This window comes from Rutilus rutilus (assembly GCF_951802725.1).
Source record: "Rutilus rutilus genome assembly, chromosome: 6".
In the NCBI taxonomy this organism is placed as follows: Eukaryota; Metazoa; Chordata; class Actinopteri; order Cypriniformes; family Leuciscidae; genus Rutilus; species Rutilus rutilus.
In genome coordinates this window covers 7,748,687-7,770,931 of record NC_140214.1, presented here as the reverse complement: position 1 = coordinate 7,770,931, position 22,245 = coordinate 7,748,687, and the positions used below count along the sequence as shown (strand labels likewise).

At 38.1% G+C, this 22,245-nt stretch overlaps 1 protein-coding gene across 1 annotated transcript; it reads right to left on the bottom strand.

The window, feature by feature from the left end:
* Nucleotides 1–506: 506 nt before the first annotated feature.
* On the bottom strand, nucleotides 507–17,532 carry cul3a (cullin 3a). Its single transcript, XM_084411585.1, has 16 exons — nucleotides 17,307–17,532; nucleotides 10,758–10,955; nucleotides 10,154–10,267; nucleotides 8,734–8,894; nucleotides 7,033–7,147; nucleotides 5,941–6,169; nucleotides 5,705–5,850; nucleotides 5,298–5,474; nucleotides 4,593–4,763; nucleotides 4,403–4,510; nucleotides 4,060–4,184; nucleotides 3,706–3,802; nucleotides 2,321–2,455; nucleotides 2,034–2,220; nucleotides 1,464–1,609; nucleotides 507–1,343 (listed from the first exon to the last, which is right to left on the bottom strand). Exons 1-16 carry the CDS (start codon nucleotides 17,388–17,390, stop codon nucleotides 1,212–1,214), a joined length of 2,325 nt encoding a protein of 774 aa, XP_084267711.1. The 5' UTR covers nucleotides 17,391–17,532; the 3' UTR covers nucleotides 507–1,211.
* Nucleotides 17,533–22,245: the final 4,713 nt, after the last annotated feature.

Here is a 22,245-nt window from a genome sequence, read left to right as displayed (position 1 = left end):
GTCGAGAGACTAAGATTTGTTGAAACTAACCATTTTGTAAAATAGCTACTTAAAATAATTATGAAAATAATAATCTTAACCCCAATAGTCCCAAAAAGACTTCTTGCAAGTTAGTCATCACATTTTTTTTCTTTAAGACTGTTCATTACTTTAAGTCAGTTACATAAAAACATAGATTGATCTTATTTGATAACGAAAAGTAAGACCGGTTACCCCTAACTAACTGCTAGCTGGTATATCTTATGCAACTGGGCTCTGATTAGTTGGTCTATCACTACATACACTGTCGATACAGAAGGAAATCAAAGCCGTGAATTTTGCTCCCTGCTGCTTTTATTTTTTTTTAGCAAACATTTATTTCATCAGGGAGTCTCAGTGATGCTGTTACTCTTTTTTTCAAACCTGTTACCCGCTGTTCACATGTGCAGCACTCACATCTGCTTTGCCCATTTCTGAAAACAATCTGATTCTGTTTGGACCAGGGACACACATAATTCAAGCTTGGCAGTAATGGCATTTTAGAGGTTTAATAGCAGGAAATTGGAGATAGTGATGTACCGTCTAATTCTCAGAGTCCTTTGGCTGCTTTTTATTTGATGCGTCTCGGGAGGCGATGCCACCTGGGACAGTGTGGAACGTTTGTATTTGTTTAATAACCCAAAAATGAAATTACATTGACATGTTGTCTCCACACCTGGATGTTACCATGGAAACCAAAACGGCATCTGCAAGAAAGCAGCAAGCGGTTCAATATCCACATTTTTATTGAACTTTTTGTCTTATTTTCCGTAGCCACGTTTTGGCTATTTTGTAAGGGTGTTTAATATTTCTGCCTTTTATACAGTATTGAAAAAAAACGAAAAAAAACAACATGTGCATTCACATTTTCCCAAGGGATTCTTTTGATTTTGATCTCTACGAGGGTAAAACGGTGAAGAGACTGAAGCTGGATCCATTCATAGCTGAGATTCTCATAAGAGTGGGATTGATCTAATTAAAAATAATCTACAACACAATTATGGATTTCTTATTTTGCTTCCTGATTATTTTCCCAATTTGTATGGTTTCTGATTTCTTGCTTTGCTTTTCTTTTAAATGAAGTCCGCTACCCAGAGGTCATCTTTTGCTTAAAAGAAACTTCCCAGTCCATGCGAAGAGCAGTCCAAAATCTTTATATTTCTCCTGTCTTTGTGTTGCTCAAATGTGATCCACTACGCGACGTACGTGTAGACTTTACGATCCTCCGGCGTCCGGGCCAAATATTCTCTTTCTATAAGTCCTTCAATGCGCTTTTTAATTACCACGGGGCTCGGCAGGAACCGCGCCCTCAGCTGCTGGGTCACCTGACAGGAGACAAACCAATCAGATACTTAGAAATTTGCAGATACGATTTGAATCATTTTTGAAATGATAAACAAAAGTACAAACATAGTACAAAATCATGAACAAGGACACACGCTCACCTCCGCTACCAGTACGTTGTGCTGCATCTTCTTCCTGGACTTCATGATACGTACGATGGCAGCCTCGATTTCATGTTTCCTGTCGTCGTCTACTTTCTGCCGCGTCTCCTTGCGCTCTGGGTCTGACTCGCCTTGCTTCGCAGCAACTGCAGAAGACCGAGTCAAAGAGTTTGTGAAGCACATTTCGAAATCTAATTTCAGATCACTTGAGACGGCCATCTCAATATCAAGTCTGATTTAAATATTATCTACACCAAATATGATATAAAATCTGATTATATCTCCAAATTAGAGGTTTAAATATTTAAAGGCCTCATTAATTGCTTTGACAAGAGCATTCCTATTGAAAAAGGATTCCTGTTTTTCTGTCCCCAAATTTAAAGAACTCTTGAAATGATAATTAAGACTATTTTAAACACATTACCTGCTAAAAATATACATTATTTTCTCAACGTTTAGGAGAACACTAGCATATATATGGCACAAAAATGAACTAAAAGTCAAGACTATAGACAATAACTCTGTCCTTTCATTCTGAGTCAACAGCGCCCCCGTGTGGCAGCACAATACCTGTTTGTATTTTGACTCTGTGCAGTTTGGAGCTGAACTGATCGTTGACTGTAAACACATGGCCGCTTTCGATCTCTTTACTCTTGGGCTCTTTCGTGAGAACTCTCTGGGTGGGTTTCCCGCAGGCTAGAGACTGCAGGGCCCGGACCAGTTCGCGCTCGGGGATGTCTGTCTCCTGCTGGATCTCCTGAGGGGTTAGAGGTCAACAAGGGTGAAGGTTAAACGGATCGTATATGCATGGCTTCATGGAGTTCGGATCGGGAACATGTGGATGGGGGGGGGTTTACCTCAAAGGTAAACTTGTCTCTGTTGTTGAAGAGCATGAGGATGGTCATCTGGAAGGTTGACACCTGCAGAATGTGCTTCCGTGTGTTTGAGCCTGTTAGCAAAGCTCCGCCCACACCTACATCTGAGCCATCCTCCTAAAGAGAGAGAAAGTCAATACAAATCGGCCTTTGAACATTTTTAGAAATAATTATAACCATTTATTAAAAATAGCAACAAAATCGGCCAATCGGAATATACTTGGTGTTTCTTTAAAGGGATAGTTCACCCAAAAATGAAAATTCTGTCATCATTTACTCACCCTCAAGTTGTTCCAAACCTGTATGAGTTTCTTTGTTCTGCTGAACACAAAGGAAGATATTTGGAAGAATGTTTGTAACAAAACAGATCTCGGTCCCCATTGACTACCATAGTATATATTTTTTCCTACTATGGTAGTCAATGGGGACCGAGATCTATTTGATTAAAACATTCTTCCAAATATCTTCCTTTGTGTTCAGCAGAACAAAGAAACTCATACAGGTTTGGAACAACTTGAGGGTGAGTAAATGATGACAGAATTTTCATTTTTGGGTGAACTATCCCTTTAATATGGATTTTGGACCTATGAGATTCCACTGTGGGTGGAGTTAACATAATAGAAATGACTATTATGTTAATAGAAGTGACTGATAAAACGCCATGTCACCCGTCTTGTCATGGTCACGGCTGGTTAGGACAACAATACAGATTAGATGGAACGATTTATGCTTAGTCATGCTTCTTGCTATCTTATTTTAGGCTTCAAGTTTACAATTTAATCACTATATTTAGGTGGCCGAGAGAGCTCAACGTGCTGCAACTCAAGAAAACACATACAAATAGAAAGAACACCAGCAAATTAAGAAAACATCTTCATCAGTTTGACAACACGTGTGCTGCAAATACTCGCAACGCAACCAAAATACAGAAACGCGCTGCAAATAGCACAGACCACAACAGAAATGTTTCAAAGGGACCCCAAAAAGGGACGAACCTGGCTGGGACATGCTTATTGTTCAATGTCTACTTGTCAGTGGTGTTGTCGATGACCTGAAAGGTGAGATTTTTTTTAACATCCTGATCGTGTGTTCGTTGTGAGAATTTGCAGCGTGTTTCTGTATCTGGTTGCGCTGTGAGTATTTGCACATGTGTTCATCAGTTGCACTGAATGAACTTAATTTGCTGAGTTATGCATGTGTTTTCTTGAGTTACAGCAAGTTGAGCTGTCTCGGCCACCGTACTATATAATATACTTTTGATAAATTATTATATTATAATATCTTTTTTAAATTGTTTATGATTTTATATAAAGTGTGTATGTGCACACACAATATATATTTCACTTGGGTATTAAAGGTGTCTGTACCTTCTTAATGGCACCGTAGAAGGTGGCGTTGAGGTCTGCAGAACCCATGTGGTGCTGGAGTGTGAGTTGCCTGCCGCTGTGCTTAGCCAAATAAAACCTGCACAGAGTTAAAACAAACACATGAAACCAAGCTACCAGTGGTGAAAACTCAGATATAGACATGACAAGCAGAGATGATCAACTTTATCTTTACCTTGACAGTTTCTGTCATATACTTACAACAACAACAAAACAAAAAAAATATTGTTCGATTATATTCCACAGATATGTAAAAAAATCCTGACAATTGTTCACCTTATAAGGAAATGTGCATATAATTAAATAAGGAAAAGGTTGTATGAGGGTGTATCATACCTTCTAAAGACTTCAAAAGCGTGGCGTGGGGAGGGTGGGATGTTGCATTTTGGTGTGGCTGACTGTGTGGGCCAGTAACCTGTGGTCAGTACTCTCACTGTGAGGTCAACACCACAGAGAGACACCTGCAACATGAAGACAAAACACACATTTTCACATTTGGTGTGAAAGGGTTGCATCGCTTCAATTAAAATTGTTCTTTTTTAGAAAAGTTGGATGTGGTGTGAATAGGCCCTCAGGGTGCAGCAATTATAATTAGCTTATTTTAAGAACAACACAAGTCAAAGGGACGTGTGTGTGTGTGTGTGTGTGTGTGTGTGTGTGTGTGTGTGTGTGTAAGCACCTGTGATGTCTGCAGGTGGTGGCGGAATTCATCCATAGTGGTATTAGAGATGCTCATGTCTCTAAACATGCCCTCCAGTTTAGAGGTGAACTGACATCCGCACTCCGTCTGAGAGAGAAAGCACGAGTATCACATTAGTAACAGAGGAATACAGTGAAAGAGAGTAAAAGAAAAGGATATGGACGTGCACCTTTAGTTTGGAGATCATATTTTTCTCGGAGTCATCTGAAACGCTCTTATTGGTTAAGAGTCTTCTGGCCAGGTGCTGTTTGTAGTAACGCTCAAACACGTCCTTCTCCTGCATGAACCTGAACAACACCATGGCTTTATCCAGGATGGACTCCACTTCCTGTTCCGTCAGCTGAGCACAAACACAATTATAAGATCAGTAATAACTCTGCTTCAGTGTTATTTTTAAATTATGTATATGCTATTATTGTATTTATTTATTAATATAGTGAATTAGCTCGTTTTTATATTTTCAGTTTTAATTTTAATTTAAATAATTTTGTAAAGTGCTTTTGTTTAGATTGTTTGTTTTTTTTAGTAATTTTTTAATAATTCAGCTTACTTTATTTTTGTTAGTTGTCAAAGCAAAATCGAATTTTTGTAAGTTTTCAAAAAACAGGTTAAAAAAAAAAAAACTTAAAATTTCTGATTATTCAGTATTACTAGTTTGAATAGTTTTCATTTTAGTTGGCAATAACAAAACTTTTGTTTGTGTAGGTGTACATTCATCCATCAGTCTATATCTGTAATATATAATATATAACATAACTCATATTCATAATATTTTCACTTTCACTGGACAAAAGTGAAAAAAAAGATTAAATTTGCCCAATTCATAGGAAGTTTTCATCTGAAGAACTTGAGATGGCCTAAACTAATCTCTTACCCCCTTCACTCCTTTCTTGAGTTTGTCATCGATGAAGAGCGAGAGGTACTCGGGCGATCTGGAGTTGAGGTTGAGGAAATACTCAAAGTCTCCAGCGATCGTCTGTTTGAAGAGCCTGTCGTTGTTGAAGGACTCCTGCAGGAACCGGTCAAAGCGCGACTTCAAGTCCAACAAACCCTGAATGATTCACACACACAAAAAAAAACATTATTACTACTTATTACAAACCAAAAGCTCATTAAGGTTGTTGTGTTACACATTCTCACTACTCTGAACTCTTAAACCTTGGCAGATTTGTTCTTTGTTTATTCAGGATCTGACTCAGCCGGTAGGATTTGTATTAACTGAACAAGCCTCTATTGTCGGTGCAGTTCTCTCTTTGTTGCTTCATGTTGGTGAATGTGTACCTGAATGTAGTCGACGGGGTTCTTGCCCTCTCCTTCTTCTGACACCAGCGCTTTACCCTGTTCTCTGAGGTACCAGCTCATGCACTCACACATTGTCTTCAGTCCATTAGGAACCCGACCGAACAGCTTATACATGCATGCCAGGTCTGAGAGAGAAAAGACGAGAGAAATTGAGTTAAATACAAAGCAAGAGAGGAACAATGAAAAGCATAATTTATTCCTAATTCATTGCTCACCTTCTGTCTTTCCGTTCTTGAGCATGTGGACCAGTCCCGAGTTCTCCATCTCTACGATGGTCTTCATGTGTTTGGAGATGAGCTCTCTCTCCACCACCTTCACGATGGGCTCCTCTGTCGTTTTATCCAGGCAGTGCATCACGCGCTCAATCTCTTCGTTTATCCGAGCCTCCACTTTCTTGATGTAGACGCTGGCACTGTTCTCCGCTAAGAACTTCTGACTTTCCATCTGCACAGACAAACACACACACACACACTTATTAATATATTATACTTAACAACAATTAAAGACAGCCAGTCAAGAATAAATGATCAAATCAATCAATTCAATTATTAACAATGAGGGTTTATTTCAGGTTAGTAGTGGATTTTTGTGTCACATTTATTTTTCATTAAAAACTTTCACAATAATTATGCTTTTAATTTGTAAGAATAGCTGCAAATGTTTTTATAGAATATGAAAATCGATATTTTATTAAAATATTATTTATAACATTTTAGCCATTTGAATAATTTACATAATACACTATAGTTCAAAAGTTTAGGGTCAATTTATTTTAAAGAAATTAAATTATTGATAATAATAAGAACTTTCTTGAGCACCAAATCAGCATTTTAGACTGATTTCTGAAGGATCATGTGACCCTGAAGAATGGATATACAAAATAGAAAAGAATATTTTTAATATTTGTTGATCAAATAAGAGACTTTATTCAAAATCATTTTTAAAAATCATACCCAAACTTTTGAACGGTAATGTATACTTTAATTACATCCCACCCAATTTAGTTGCTTAAATGTCATTGTGAGTGTGATTATGAAGTTGTAAGGATGTGTCAATTTGTGTCAGTGTCTGTTTGAACAATAATGTTATAAAACGTTGGCTAACCCTAGTGAAATGACCGCACAACTGCACATCAAGTCAACCAATCAAGGAGCTGATTGAAATTATAAACTCAATAGTGATGGAAGACCTAAACGAAAGATTTCGTTACTATTTTATCTGTGGCCATGGCAGTGACAAGGAAATGTTTTTGTAATATCCAAAATGACAAGCAAACAGAGTAAAAGCAGTATTACAGCAGCACCCACCTGGAAGAACTCAGCAGACATGTCTAAGAACGGGATTTCAAAATCCTCCTCGTAGACGGACCGACCTTCTAACCCCAAAACCATCAGCATCTGACAGGCATTCCTGATGGCCCCCCTGCCACAAAACATGACACCACAAACCACATAAAAATGCATTCCTCAACTAATTACAGCAAAAAGCTTTCATTCTTTAAGGGTGTTTCACACTTGGCATGTTTGGTTTGATTAAAAATGAACCCTGGTGCGATTGCTGTTAGTGCGGTTCAGTTGAATAAGTGTGAATGCTGCCATCCGAACCAAATAAGCGGACCGAGACCGCTGAAAAGATGGGTCTCGGTCCGATTCCAAAATAACTCTGGTACGGCTCGACTGAAATATGAACGCAACACGGACCAAAAACATCTAAACGAACCAAAATGACATCATAAGATGCGACCCTAGAAAGGACAGAATGCTCAAGCATACCTGTTTTTTCTCATCATAAGCCGCTTTCCGACCGGAGGAACCTTTTCACAGTTCCTAGAACTATTGTGGGAAGTTCCCGGATGTCGGCGTGCTCGCACCGCAGGAACTAGGAACGATTTTAGTTCTAGGAACTCCATTTGGAGGAACTAATTTAGCTCCTACTTCAGAGTAGGGTCTAAACCAGCACTATAGGAACTACCCGTGACGTTAGTATACGCTGATGACCGAACGCACGCAAAACACCATCACCTGCCATTTTTAAAACAGCTATATGTAAACACACAGATTATAGCCTATATATTTACTCCAGAAACTAGATACAAACATGGAAAACAGTGATAGATGGGCCTCTAAACCTTTAGCCTATGCTGAGGAGAAAATCCAACGCAACTTTGAGGGGACCAAGTCAAACATGATTATGTATTTCTGCTCAGCTAGCAACACTGGACATCAACCACAAGGCATAGGCTAATAACTTTTTTTTCATATACTGTGTACTTGCTATAACAATTCTATCTAATAACATGTTAAACAGTACTGTTAGACAGATCGCTAACTAATGAACACCGAGAATGCGAGCATTGTTTGCTCTGGCGTTCTCAGCGCCGTCAAAATAAAGGTCCTTCGCTCCGTCAAAATAAAAGTCGCCGTGCTTGCGTCACTCTCTTACCCCTCCTACCAGTTCCTATGGCCACTTGACCAGTGCGAACGCAAACAGCAAAACCGAGTTAGGGGGAGAGTAGTTCATAGAACTGTTTAGAAGTGGACAGTTCCTATAACTAAGTTCCTGTAACTACTTGGTCGGAAAGCATCACACAGGCATCACAACCACATCTCCACACTGCAGATCTTCATTTGTGTGCGTGGGATTCCTGCCGCTGTTCTGAACTCTTCACTAGTTCTCTGGTCAAAATGTCATCATATGTATGTAGGCTACGCACATACAACGAGTGCATTTTGCACACAGCATTGTTTTGGAAGTTCAGTAAGTACCGTCGCGAAATATACGTAATAAAAGCCAACCAATCAGGTTGTGAACGTACCCCTATGCCTTGAGGTTTCTGTATTTTTAGGTTTAGTGTTAAAATGCCAATGTGAACGTTAATCGGGCCAGGACACTTTTTTCTTTTTCTTTTTTTGGTCCGGACCAAACGAGCCAAGCGAACTGAGCTACAAGTGTGAACACACCCTAACTGAAACACTGTAAAGAGAGACCGAAGGACAAAAGTCACACACCTGTCGACCACCTCTCCCCTGCGTTCTCGAGCGATCATGTCCAGCAGAGTTTGTCTGAGATGGTCTCTAATGCAGCCATACCGCACAACCTGATCTCTGAAGATGATCAAGCCGAGATTGTAGACGTTTTCCACATTATTCTGTTGAACATACACACGGTCCTAGACAGAGAGAGAAAGAAAAATGTTTAAACACAAGGTTCAAATCCAGACTCTGTTGCATCCCGATCCCATTCTCCCATCTTTCTGCTTTCCAAACATATTTTCTCCTTTTTATAAACAATGATATGCCTTTTATTACAATAACAACATTTTGAAATAGAGTGCTGCAGGGATGACGAATTTCTGCAGGGCCAAATCCAAAAACGAGTTAGCATTTTAGCACGTCTGGGATTTTGGTTAAATGCCTGAAATAAGGTCTGTGGTGAACACAAGCTCAAGATATTTTCACCTTTTATTCTATGACATAAAACACACCAGTAATACCCTTTCTGAGATTTTTTTTAAAGCTTTTACTTGTCTTCAAAAAGACAGTCGCTAACAAGTGGCTAAATGGGACTAGAGGTTGTCTGACTGGGACAATAAACATCATCAGGCTGAACAAGTGAACTCATCCACTCTAGTCCACTTTCACAGCCTCGTTGTATATATAATAACGCTCTTGCAAACTATTCTTGCTCAAACTTTCAGGGAAAATGTTTTTTTTAAATAAACACTGAAAGAGTTGGAAGCTTAAGAGGCCATTCACACAGAACGTGTTATTGCTTTGATGCAGGCAGTGGAATGGGGGAAAAACGCAAGGTCTTGAGATGCAATTTTGTAAAAGTTGAACAACTTGAGTTGAGCTTGAGCGCCGCGTGCATGCGTGAGACGCTGCAAAAGACGCGAGCGCAACGATCATACACGTCCGTATAGCGTGTTGACATTGAAAAATTGTGGAAAAGTAGCGCAGTGGAATGGAAAAACGCATTCTGTGTGAATGGTGGTTATGCTGAAAAGGCTTGCAACCTTGGTGTAGTTCATTTATAGCCTATGTTGAGCTTTTTATTCCTGGTAATGTGTTAATTTGTGAAGATTATCATAATGGACAAAACGTGTAAAAATCATACATTTTTGTTGGTCAAAGTACTTATTTTCTGCAATTATCCAAAAGCAAACAGAAAAAACATTGGGTTTTTGTCGAGAAAACTACGTTAACTTCAGGATTGGGCTACAAAAATACATCACTGCAGCACTTTATGGTCATGTCAGTTAACAGGATAAGGATTATTAATTATTATTTTTTGGTTGTGCGATCCATAAGTTCTGAACCATGAACGAAAGACATCAGACTCATTTTTGTAAACTTGCAACTCAGTCTTTGATATCTATCACACACACACTCGATTACCACTTTAAGAAAGTCTGAATAAACAACTTACCATGTACATCAAGATATCTCTAATCATGACCATGGCAGTCTGATGATCATTCCACGCCTGATTTAACGTCTGCAGGAAATTGTTATTTAACGAGAGAAGCACGTCTTCTCGCACCTGAAGACAGGAAAAACAAATTCAAAGCTGTTATGATAGCAGCTCAAGCACATGGGTTTCATCCACCTGTATCTACATTGACATCACCCTGCGAACAACTCCACTGGGACGGGCATGTTTCCATCTGCTTCATCTCCAGAACTGACATCATTACCAGCCAGCACCAGAGATAAAACCCCAGAGTCTTCATTAAGCTACATATAAATATATATATATATATAGTGAAGATGTGAGACAGCGTCCTTCAGATCTATTCAAATCAAGCTGTTCCAATTTAAATTCACATCACTTACACCATCAAAATAGTTAAGGAGGTCTTTTAAATCAATATTATCGTAAAACACCATCTCTTGAGGCTCACTGCTTATTAAACGGCATTTAACTTCAGCAACTCCTTGCTAAAGCCTGTGAGAAGTTTAATCTCTAGGACCTCATGGGTTTTCTCTAACGTATTTCAAGAAAGATCTCAGAGCGAGAGAGGAGCTCATACTTTGTTGATGAGGTGTTCGGTGACCACCTCTCGGAGGCCCGTGTAGAGCTTCTCCCCGTGTTTGTGCAGCACCATGGTGTAGGCGTTCCTGTAGAGCTCCTCGAAGCTCAGCCCACTGTTGTTCTTCCGCTGGATCTCCTGGATGGCGTTCTTCAGAAGATCCCAGATGTTATTCACATACTTCTCATCCATGGTCATCTGCAAAAACAAACAAATCAACAAATAAATAAACATAGAAACATTATGACAATTTGATACAAAACGTTTTAGGAGGGATGCAACTTATCAGTATTGACTAGGGGTGTAACGGTACACGTATTCGTATTGAACCGTTCGGTACGAGGCTTTCGGTTCGGTGTTCGGTACACATTTTCAAACCGAACGATTCGTTGGACCATTTTTCCTGCCGACCAAAATTTAGTTATTTCAAATGAAGGCGGGTCACAACATTGTCCAACGTCAAATGGCAAACGTAATGTAAGCGGAACGAAACTGAGCTACTCGTTATTGTGTGGTTGACGGACCGTTTATCAGTTTGGACCAAAGCAGCGCGAGCCGATCTTGATCAAGCGACACTGTTACTACACAGCGCTAAGAGATCCAGTAAAGAAATCATATGAGTTCGCCACTTAAGTAATAACATCGCTGCGAGATCTAGTGAGAAACATTCACATTTCTCCATTATTAATGGATCAAACAGTGCGTGGAAGCCAGGAAGAAACACTGTACCATGAACGAACTATCCATCTGCAACATTTACCATGGATTTACTGTAGTAACACTAACTGCAACCATGGAAGTTTGGCAGGAATAGTAGGCTATAATGCTTTCAAGTAACATTACGTTGGTTTTATTTTGACATTATGAATAAAATTGCTGCCCTCAAATGTTAATCTGAACTAAAATAGACCTTTGTTTATAACTACTAGGCCTACAATATTAGGCTACATTTCATTTTTTCCAAGGAGCTGTTTTGTTTTATATGCTCCTAAGAAGAGTCTATTATAGCTCCATCATTGCCCAAAGTAAAAAAATATATATATATATCATACTTTATTATGTTAGTTAAAAAAAAAAAAAAAATCTCTGGCATTTCTTTCTTTTTGCTGTATCGAAAACGTACCGAACCGTGACACAAGTGTATCGTATTGAACCGAACCGTGAATTTTGTGAACCGTTACACCCCTAGTATTGACCAATATTGCTTTCTTACATTGAAGGATTGTTCAAATGAGCCAAGACTGTTCAAACTCCAACTGTCAAAACTCAAATTTAAACACACTGAAGTAGGGTTGCAACAACTAATCGATCAAATCAATTATAATCGATAATGAATTTGATTATTCGCGTCTTTGTGCTCTGAAACCATCAGCCAATCAAGCCGCTTTACAGTAGTGAATAACACAATTCTATGGATAAAACGCATATGGAAAATAGCGAAGGACACAGAGTGAGCTGGAGTTTTTCCCTCTTTTGCACCTCGCTTTTAAATAGGGATGGGAACCGAAACCCGGTAATACCGGTATTAAACGGGCCCCCGGGGCTGAATTTTGAAAGACGGCTGTATCGATAAGCTCGGACGTTATCGGTTCTGTTGTCGGTACTGGAGAAATGAAGAAAATACACATACTATTTATTATTGCTATAAAGACGATATTTTATTTTAATCTCGCCAGCAATTTCTATGTATAGGCTAATATTATTAAACCATTTGTAAGTGATGCATTTTTTACTATTTACAGTCGAAGAGAGAGAGAGATCCACTGATGTATATAGAATGACATCATTATATAGATCAGTGGAGAGATCTCTATGACGCGGTGCCACAGCACGACAGCCCTGCTTAATGAGTGACGACGGACGACAGAACTAAACATTCAAATGTAGCCTGGTTACACTTTAGATCTGTGATATTAGTTTGATTTTATTTTAGTTTCGGCTTCCAAAGATTATAAAAAAAATAATATATTGAGGTAAAACCATTAAAAACTATAGCCGCATTCTGTCTAGCGCAACTTCCCTTCGCAGCAGTACGCTGTCATCTCTCCCTAAAACCCAAACTTAACGACAGAATCAACACGATCGGTGATTGTTGTAAAATGCTACTGAGATTCACTTAAACACAGTTTATATCTTAAATGGATGTAGTAATGGAAATAGTTGGGAGAAAATATGGTGCATCAGTAGCCTATAACAAGATCTGCACTCGGTCTTAAAGGGGAAGCAGTCTAATAAACATGCTGACGATTGCGCCATTACTGCAAAAAAAAAAAAAAAAAAAAAAGCAAAACCGTTTTACTTTCGCGTTCGAATTAGCGCCAATCGCTTGAATGGTTGGTTCATTCTTATTCTTAATGAAAAAACAAAACAAAACAGTACTCTTAAATTGGCGCTTTTACATTTCGCTTTGAAACCAAAACTTCTGCCAACGTCTTGTCAGTCAGCTCCTCACTCTTGTGATAAATGAAATCTGACTCCTGCTGCTCATCTGTGCAGCGAACCTTGTTCGGCTCACGCTGAATAGAGCAGGCGATTCAGTTTTTAATTGTAGTGTCTGTTCTCTAACTGAACTAAATGATTTTACTATAAAAATCAAAACAACGGTATGGGGGCACCGCCACGGTTGGCAAGTTGCGGCTGAACACCGGCAACACAGACAGTAGCAGCAAGCCCATTTGACATGTCTACAAACTTTTTTATCTAGTTATTATCAATGTTGAAAACAGTCGGGCTGCGTAATTTATTTTAGGAATGAAACCGTGATAGTTTTTCAAGAGTTTTTGATTAATAGAAAGTTCAAAAGAGCAGCATTTTTTTAAAATAAAAATCGAATGTAACATTATAAATGCCTTTACTGTCACTTTCAATTGAATGCATCCTTGCTAAACAAAAAAAAAAATCGTACAGACCCCAAACTTATGTATGGTAGTGTATCGACAGAAGCTTTTAGAGTGACACACTTTGCTCCCTGCACACATCACAACCTTGTTGGAATTACAAAAGAGGAGACTATATTAATTTATTCAGCATGGGAAATCGCAGGATGTGTTACGGGCCCATTAAAAGTAAAACAACTCACTTACAACTTTTTAATTTGCATTTAATGTGCCAATGAGACTGCAGATCATTCGCACATACACTCAAGCTTTGGCACAAACTGGAGCAAGAAGATCAATTCCTTTTACAACCAAACCAACAGTCCAACAACTTCAGAGCTTTTGATAGCTCCAAGTGACTCAGCAGAGGCTGATGGCTAATCATATGATTGAATTACATTTTTAAACAACTGTGACTAATTACGCATGTCAAAACTTCAGCACAGCTCACGTTAATTATAATGCTTGTCACGATATTAGTAACACAGCTCTTGCTATGTGATAAACTGACACACGTTGTAGATTCAGACGTAGAGAACGCCTCGCTCGCACCTGTCCGTCTCTCTCCGTCTACTAAGCCTACAGACAGACAGGTCTTGATGCTCGTGGACCTGTGCAGACTAGTCAGTGGATTAAAGCCATTTAGGTAGCTAAATCTGACTTGGTAGGAATAGGTGTGAGTGGGAATGTAGACTTCTTGCAACATGTCGCTAAAAGGCTACTTGAATCACACCTGCTTTGGCAATCATTGGATACTGCAGAAGACCGTTTCACTTTTGAAAAGTTAAACTGACAAAGAGAAACCAGTTTTTCCATGAACAGGAATCCCTAAAGCAAAACGTGTGCATGTGTGTCAAGCAAGTAGGTTTCCAAAACTGGGTTTCTGTAGGCTCAGGTCACGTCGATGCAAAAGCACTGATGAGGGACGAGACCAGAGAGACGTACATTTAACCCACAACAGTAAACCCTAATCATATCAGTATCAACACATTTAACATCTATGAATTTGCCAGATGCGTTTATCCGAAGCAACTTTTTTTCTTTCCTTTTTAACGCCAGTTTCTATGGCTATGTTCATGGTGAAAGCCAGGTTTAGTTATTCAAAAATAAACCTAAATAAAACCTAAAAAAAAAAGAAACTACAACTAAATTCAAATTTACTTGGTTAAATGCCTTTTCAAGCTCCTCAAAGGGGTAGAAGTATTTCAGTCCAGCAAAATATGTTTAACGGACAGTGGATTCTGACAAGATGAACACTTTGGTGAATTTTCCCCCGTAGTAAAAATGTATGTGTGAGTCTTGAGTGTATCCAAAGCAACTTAGTTTGCATTCAAAGTATAGATTTGATCAGCTCATGCATTCAATGTGAATCAAACCCCGTGACCTTGGCATTCCTAGAGACGTCCTCTACCGTTTCAGCTAAAGGAACCCTAAAAAACACTTTTAATCTGAAAGCAGGTTCAAATACTATATAAACTAACACTATCGCTCAAAAGTTTGGGGAGAAGATTTTACAATGTTCTTGAAAGAAGTCTCTTATGCTTATCAAGGTTGCATTTATTTTATCAAGAATACAGTACATTATTTATATTACAATTTAAATGACTGCGTTCGAATATATTTAAAAAATGCAGACTTTCAGCAGTCTTCAGTGTTACAAGATCCTTCAGAAATTTTAATAATATGCTGTTTTGCTGCTCAAGAAATATTTCATGTTATTTTCAATGTTGAAAACAGTTGTGCTGCTTCTTTAATGCATCACAGCTGAATAAATTTTTTTTGTTTTTTATACCAAATTGTACTGACCCCAGACTTTCAAATGGTAGTGTGTAAAAACTATAAAACAACTTTCCACATTTCTACAAAATGATGAATCCTGGAACAGTGAGCCATTGAGATTGTAAGCGGAAGGTCAACACAGCTAAATGACGAAACTCATCTCAATAACAGCTGACTATCTCCAGTAAGAGTAGTTCTGGAAGAAGAACAAAGCAAAAACAATCACGAGAATCATAACTGCACTGGTTAGGTCTGAATTAACTGAGGGATGCGCAGTAAAGGGTTTTTAAAATGAACTTCCTACACTTCTGTTTCTGACCAAAATATGTCTGTGCCAGTCTGATCTTTAATAATGACCTGCATGACTGAACTGCAGTTCAACAATAGCAAAACCGCAACTGACACTATAAAAAGCTAAAGAGAAACTTGACAGTTTGAATGCAGAAGAGAGCCGAGAGCACAACAGGTGATGAGAATATGGTCCACGCACCGAGAAGGTAATTCTATGACGAAAGAAGTAAAGCCAGCCGTGAGATTTCTAATGAATTCCTTTGACGAGACATGTCAGATTCCACAAGCAAACGCAGCTTCTGCACGAGAGCAATGTCTTTCTTATCTCACTGCCACTTATCTGAACCAAAACGACATTCGTTTAGTCCTGTGGACTTGCTGAAAGGTGTCAAGACTCTGAGAAGATTAAGGAGTATTCCAGACCTTCAAGAGAGGACAATAATTGCATGCCAACATTTTCACTTAACTGCATATAAATCAAATTATTCATAATTTATTCCATCAGAGCATCACCAACACACCAACAATCCTGCGATGCACAGAATTTGATCTGAGTGGAGCTAATAAAAGAACAGAAAATTGCAGAAAATTTCAGAGATGCACGTCATGCTGCTGCAGTGACTGTGAAACAAAAGCAGAGCTGCTAAAGGACATCTACCATCAGTGTGACAATCTAGACAACACCTATAATACAGGGGGTTTCAAACTGGGAGTGCTAGAGAAGACCACTGGGAAAAAAAGTTACATTAATAAATAAAAAAATTAAAAAATAAACATTAAAAAAGTAAATAAATTATATATTTAAATAAATTTCACAGAATAAATTGTGTCTTTATTATACATGGACATACATAGGCTAAATATATAGGCCTAGGTGCATTTGAAATTTTAGAATGGGGTCCCTCACCTAAGGATGATCATATTCTGAGAGTCCCTGAAACCCCCTTATTTACACCGAGTGACAATAATATACACAATTTCCAACAACAAAAAAATACACAAACACCTACCAGGATGTCAACAACACACAAAACCAAACAATGACTAGAAACTAAATTAACCAGGCAACACGGCCATAACAGTCAGTTTGGAAATGTGCACAGCACCAATAACAACAAAATCAACCATCAACACCACAGACAATCAGTTTCAACAAAACACACGTTATCAACCGCCAGTCTGACATCACAAGACCCCAAATCAGATCAAAACACTGAAAGAAAACATGCAAATCATAAGGAAAGACTCCATGTTCTCTGCAGAATCTACACTGCTGAACATATTTACAGCTTTATGGTCAAAACATATGGACTGAACAAAACAAAAAAAATCACTGAGTTTTGATCACTTTCTACACTGGCTGTTTTATTGATTCAAATCGCTCATCTCTCTATTAACTGAGTCATTTATACATATCTAGAACATCGGAGCTAATATTATCACGATTACACGTAACGTATTTTCTATTCCATAGTCTCAGTAAATCTCTCAAACGCAGCCTCAAAAGATCTAAACCCGCTGTGGCCTGCTGTTCTGCCCGATCCACGGCTCTCGAGTTCTCCCCGCGGCCGCTTGAGGTACGTTCAACCCGGCTGATACTCACGGGAAAGGCGCGGATCCGCATCTTGGTGTCCTTCTTGGTGCCGGGTTTGAGGTTGGACATGTTTGGGTTAGGGAGCGATGCCATCAACAGATGTTAGGGTGGGTGTTTTGAGGGGAAACACGGACAAATCTCGCCCTCTTTCCCCCCCAGGTTTCAGTCCCTGTAGCTTACTCTTTTCCTCTGTCTCTACAGCGATGGCGGATGACTGGTTGAGATCTCGCGAGACAATGATTATGCTAACAGAAATGCATCCAATATCGCGAGAACGGGGGCCAGCTTGGGCTGACATGTGGTAAACAGCAGTGAGTCTGGCGCTGAGGAAAAAAACAACCTTCATGGATTCACCGGTATCTTAGTTTTAAAACCATGTCATGAAGTTTGATAATGACATCTAACCCCATTAGGATTGTATGGGAGTATTTCTTTAATATTGTCTCCTAATATTACTGTAACTGGTATTATTTGCATTTTACCTGTATGTTTAGTCATTTAGCAGACGCTTTTATCCATAGCGTCTTACAAATGAGGAACATTACGAGCAATTTACTGGTAGGTTAATTTGGTCATTTACGGGAGTTTCCTTGTTTTGAATCAGATATAGTTGACAAATAACATGTAAATAATTAAGTAGCACTTTATTATTCTTACAGAAGACAACGCAGTGGACCAAAAGGTTTTTGGAAATTTAAGCAACACTCATAATATATTTGCATTATTTTACCAGAATATCAAACATAGTGGCCTTTATTTTACATAGCACAAACGCAATTTCCAAGCAAAGCATTGCACAAAAAAAGGAAATCAATAAAAGGTAACTCATGCATAAACACACACACACACACACATATATGTTCTGAGAAAGGTTCCTGTATTCATGTTTACAGATGCTCATATGTTTGATATTTAGTGCCAGAGCTTGAGAACATAGTAACCACAGGCTGATTCACCACTTTTAACTTTTTTCAACTTTATCATCATGTAACACAATTTAGGCAATAGGAACATTGTATACAGTTACAGTATTCTTGAGAAATGTTATATAGAATATGGATAATAGAACAAACTGCTAATGTGTAGTACAAAGTAAAATAAACACCCTTCACCCTGCAGGTCCAGGCCACACCATCTGCATCTGATGACCGGACATGGACACAGACGTAGGACACTAGATTGTGAGTACTGAATCCAAACATTGCCTGACACAATCCATATGTTCTGGGTCCTTATGCGCTTTGGACTGGATAGTTCAGTCTGTGTGTGGGTAATTATACGCTATTTCTTAAACCATGTCAACTTACATTGATTGTAGCGATCACCCTGCTGTTTTTAACTGGTTTCCCATTAAGCTACTAATGTTGTTTCTGAGTGAGGTGTTAGTGAAGCCAGCAGGGGGTGTTCAGCCTGTGATCTGCATGGGTTTTCATGCCCCAGTATAGTAATGAGGACACTTCTGTAAGAAGGCGTCATCCTTTGGGAAACCGAGGTTGCTCTGGTCAGTAAAAATTCCAAGGATTCTCATGATAAGAGTAGCCAAATTTGCCCGCCTGCTTCTTTTAGTCATAGCTTCCTAATCATTGGCTCCTGCCCACTGATAGCTGGAGTGTGATGGGCGTTCTGGTGCATTATGGCTGCATCTGGTGCATTGAGAGGATCTGGTCTCAGATTACTTGTTCTGCACTGATGTTTAGGAAACGAAAATGACGTTTACCTCAGTGGCAGTTTGAGTGCTGAATCTGAAGACTGGCTTCTCTTACATATTTGCACCCTTTGACTGTTGTATTGAGTTATTTTGCTTGTTTAATGGTCTTTGTAAGAGAGAGCCTTGATTATGAGAATATATTTGAATCATGGTGGATTACTAATCAACATTAGATGCATTTCTTTAATAGTTAATAAAAACTCCTGCATTTCTGTGCTATGATTGCTAGTCTTTAAACATGTAATATGCAAATATAAAACATGAGAATAGTCATTGAGGTGAGGCATATGGTAAGTAGACTTCTATCTAAGTAGTCTAATGCATACTTCTGAAATGAAATGAGGAATTAACAAACCTGTGTGACTTTCTCTCTTCTGTGAAACATACAACAAAATACTTAGAGAAATATCTCAGTGTTTTTTTTTTTTGTCCATAAATGGAAATGGAAAACTATTTGGCTAACAAAATTCAGCACATTCATTTTTGGGTGAACTATTGCTTTAAGGGTTTAACAGATCATGCTTTGATATATAGAGGCACAAACCTGCAAAATAAATGAATAAAAGGAAAATAAATAATGGAATACATTTCTTGATAAAACAAATACATGAATTACTCATTCAATTTAGTTCTAAAATTATTTTTTGTAATACTCAATTTATTAATTAACATATCATTTTTTGTATTTCTTCTTTCATTTATTTTTACATTTATTTATTTTTGCAGGGGCCTTCATAATGATTTGCAGTGCAGTGCACTTATAAAAGCTAATCTTGTGATTGCTACATTATGTTAGATGTTAATGTAAAATAAAACTTTTAGCACTGACTACATGAACGTTAATTCCGATGATTATGCTAAAGACTTGATTTCCACAAAGGTGTATTTCAAGGAATAGTTCGCTTAAAAAATGAACATTTTTAAATATTAATATATACATTTTTTTTAAATCAAATAATTTACTCACCCTCAAGTTTGTTCAAACCTGTATGAATTTGATGGACCCCATTGACTTCCATAGAAGGAAAAAAAATACTATGGAAGTCAATGGGGTCCATCAACTGTCTGGTTACCGATATTCTTCAAAATATTTTCTTTTGTGTTCAACAGAAGAAAGAAATTCATACAGGTTTGAAACAATTTGAAGGTGAGTAAATGATGACAGAATTTTCATTTTTAAGTGAACTATTCCTTTCAGGACAGAACTGGTATTGTTTTGTGAATGCCGATCACAACCAGCAGGTGGCAGTCTAGTAGTTTAATCATATGCTGACTGACAAGTATGCGGTGTTGTTGCCAAATGGTTGGATACCTTAAATACTAGGTAGGTGGCTATTTGATATAATTAAATATATATTGCTTCTTTGGTATTTGTTGGTGCAAAAAGAGTTTCTCCAATAACACGTGCACAAACAGTTGATATACATAGGTGAAATTGAGCATCTCTCTTGGCACAAGTTTTTTCTTACTATAGCATTCGAAAATGACCCAAAACTAAATTAAATTTAGTTCAAATTAAACATCTTGTATCAGTTCAGTAGATCATTGTAGGCCTACTTGCTGTGCTACTGTGCAATGAACCCAACAAACTTTTCCAGGCAGCATTTTGGAGTGATGATGTCGGATACCTCACACCTAGGTGTAAAAACTGTGTTGCTCAAGAGTTAAGACACAAATGAAACAGAGACAAGACAAGGCAGGAGAGTGACGGGGTGTGGCTGCATGGGCGTCTGTACTCTCTGATAAATGTGTCAGCAGAAGGGGATTTTTATGCGGTCATGTCTAGATATTCAAATGCACATTGGTCAGCTACATGTATTTTTGGAGTTGGTCGTGGCACTTGGCTTGCTGCGTAACTCATCACGATACTGGAGTCTTACATTTCTGGATGGAAGATCAGCTCGGTTGCCTTCATAAATCGCTCAAAAGGAAGAGTAAAACTGACATGGGGGGCGATTATGAACAGTTATGAGCAATTTGTCAGTTTAAAAACAGTTTTACCACCTCACACCAGATTAACACAGGCATAGTGGTGGGAAAGAGATAAACCTGTCCAAAGGCTTTAGATTACAACTTAAAGAAATATCATGTATGGCTTGACAGTCCCTTCAGGCTGTCATTGTTCACAAGTCTGTTATTGTTTTCACTTAAACTTCATGGGAAAACGTAAGCCGGCTTAGTTCACTGATCTTATTCACAATGCATCATTTATCACATCAATTTATTACTTAGTTTACATTGTCAGGATGTCAGTATAAAGTTAAAAAAGTGCCTCTAAAAGTGCATTTGTGCGAGAAATCATCAACAAAAGTAGAAAAGGTCTGTGCACATATATTCAATGCACTGATTTATTCATTACGACTCATTTATAATTCATATTTCATAATGATTTCTGTCTCGTTTTAAATGATTGCTTCGTTAATTATGGCCTGCCTTTGGAGAAATAAGTTATTGAGGTTATTTATCTGTTTTATACACATGACTGTGACGCTAATAGTGGCTGTGAACTATTTCCAGACGTTGTGGTGAAAGCATCTGAGGTGGAATTTAATATTGCCAATAAAGTCTAAATATAGGACTTTGAGTGCATCAGCATTTCTATGCAGGGGTCAGCGGCAAACAACACGGGCCGCTAATGAAGGAATGAAGGCTATTTTTTTTCTTACGAATGCTCCTAAGTGCTATAATGTGATTTTTAATGTGCTTTTCATTTTAAATGTCACCAAATTTGCACTAGCATTGCAGAAATATTTTAGTATGCAAGGTCTCAGATGTCCATGCAATGCAGGGGCTCGAATGTTTCATCAGAAAGCACTGTAAAAACAATACGTTTTTGATTTAAGTAAACTAAGCTTCATTCACTGTGTTTATCAAATTGATTTGTCCAATGTATTTGAACTAACGAAACTAACGAAAAAAAAAAAGTTATCTCAACTTTTGGGTGCAAGTAAAACCCCAAAAAGCCCATGCAAATAACAAACATAATATAATGAGTTGAGTTTTTTTTTTAATTGTGGCGGCAGATAAAAAATATTACACTTTGATAAAACATTACAAAGACAAAAACTTGATTGATTGAGATTGTTTTAATTGTCTTAAAATCTTGTCAACATAGCAGCTTATTTTTAATTTCTGCATGAAAGGGTTAAAATGGCTGAAAGGGTTAAAGTGCCCCTATTTTAAAGGTTCCTATAATAGGTTTACATGCATCCAAGGTCTAAAAACACTTACATTTTCTCA

Coding starts and splice junctions, on each gene's coding strand:
- cul3a (XM_084411585.1), bottom strand. CDS start 17,390: ATGGCATCGCTCCCTAACCCAAACATGTCCAACCTCAAACCCGGCACC. Junction 3,803..4,059: donor GCTTTTGAAGTCTTTAGAAG/GTATGATACACC, acceptor AACTCTGTGCAG/GTTTTATTTGGCTAAGCACA. Junction 1,344..1,463: donor ACAACGTACTGGTAGCGGAG/GTGAGCGTGTGT, acceptor GTCTCCTGTCAG/GTGACCCAGCAGCTGAGGGC.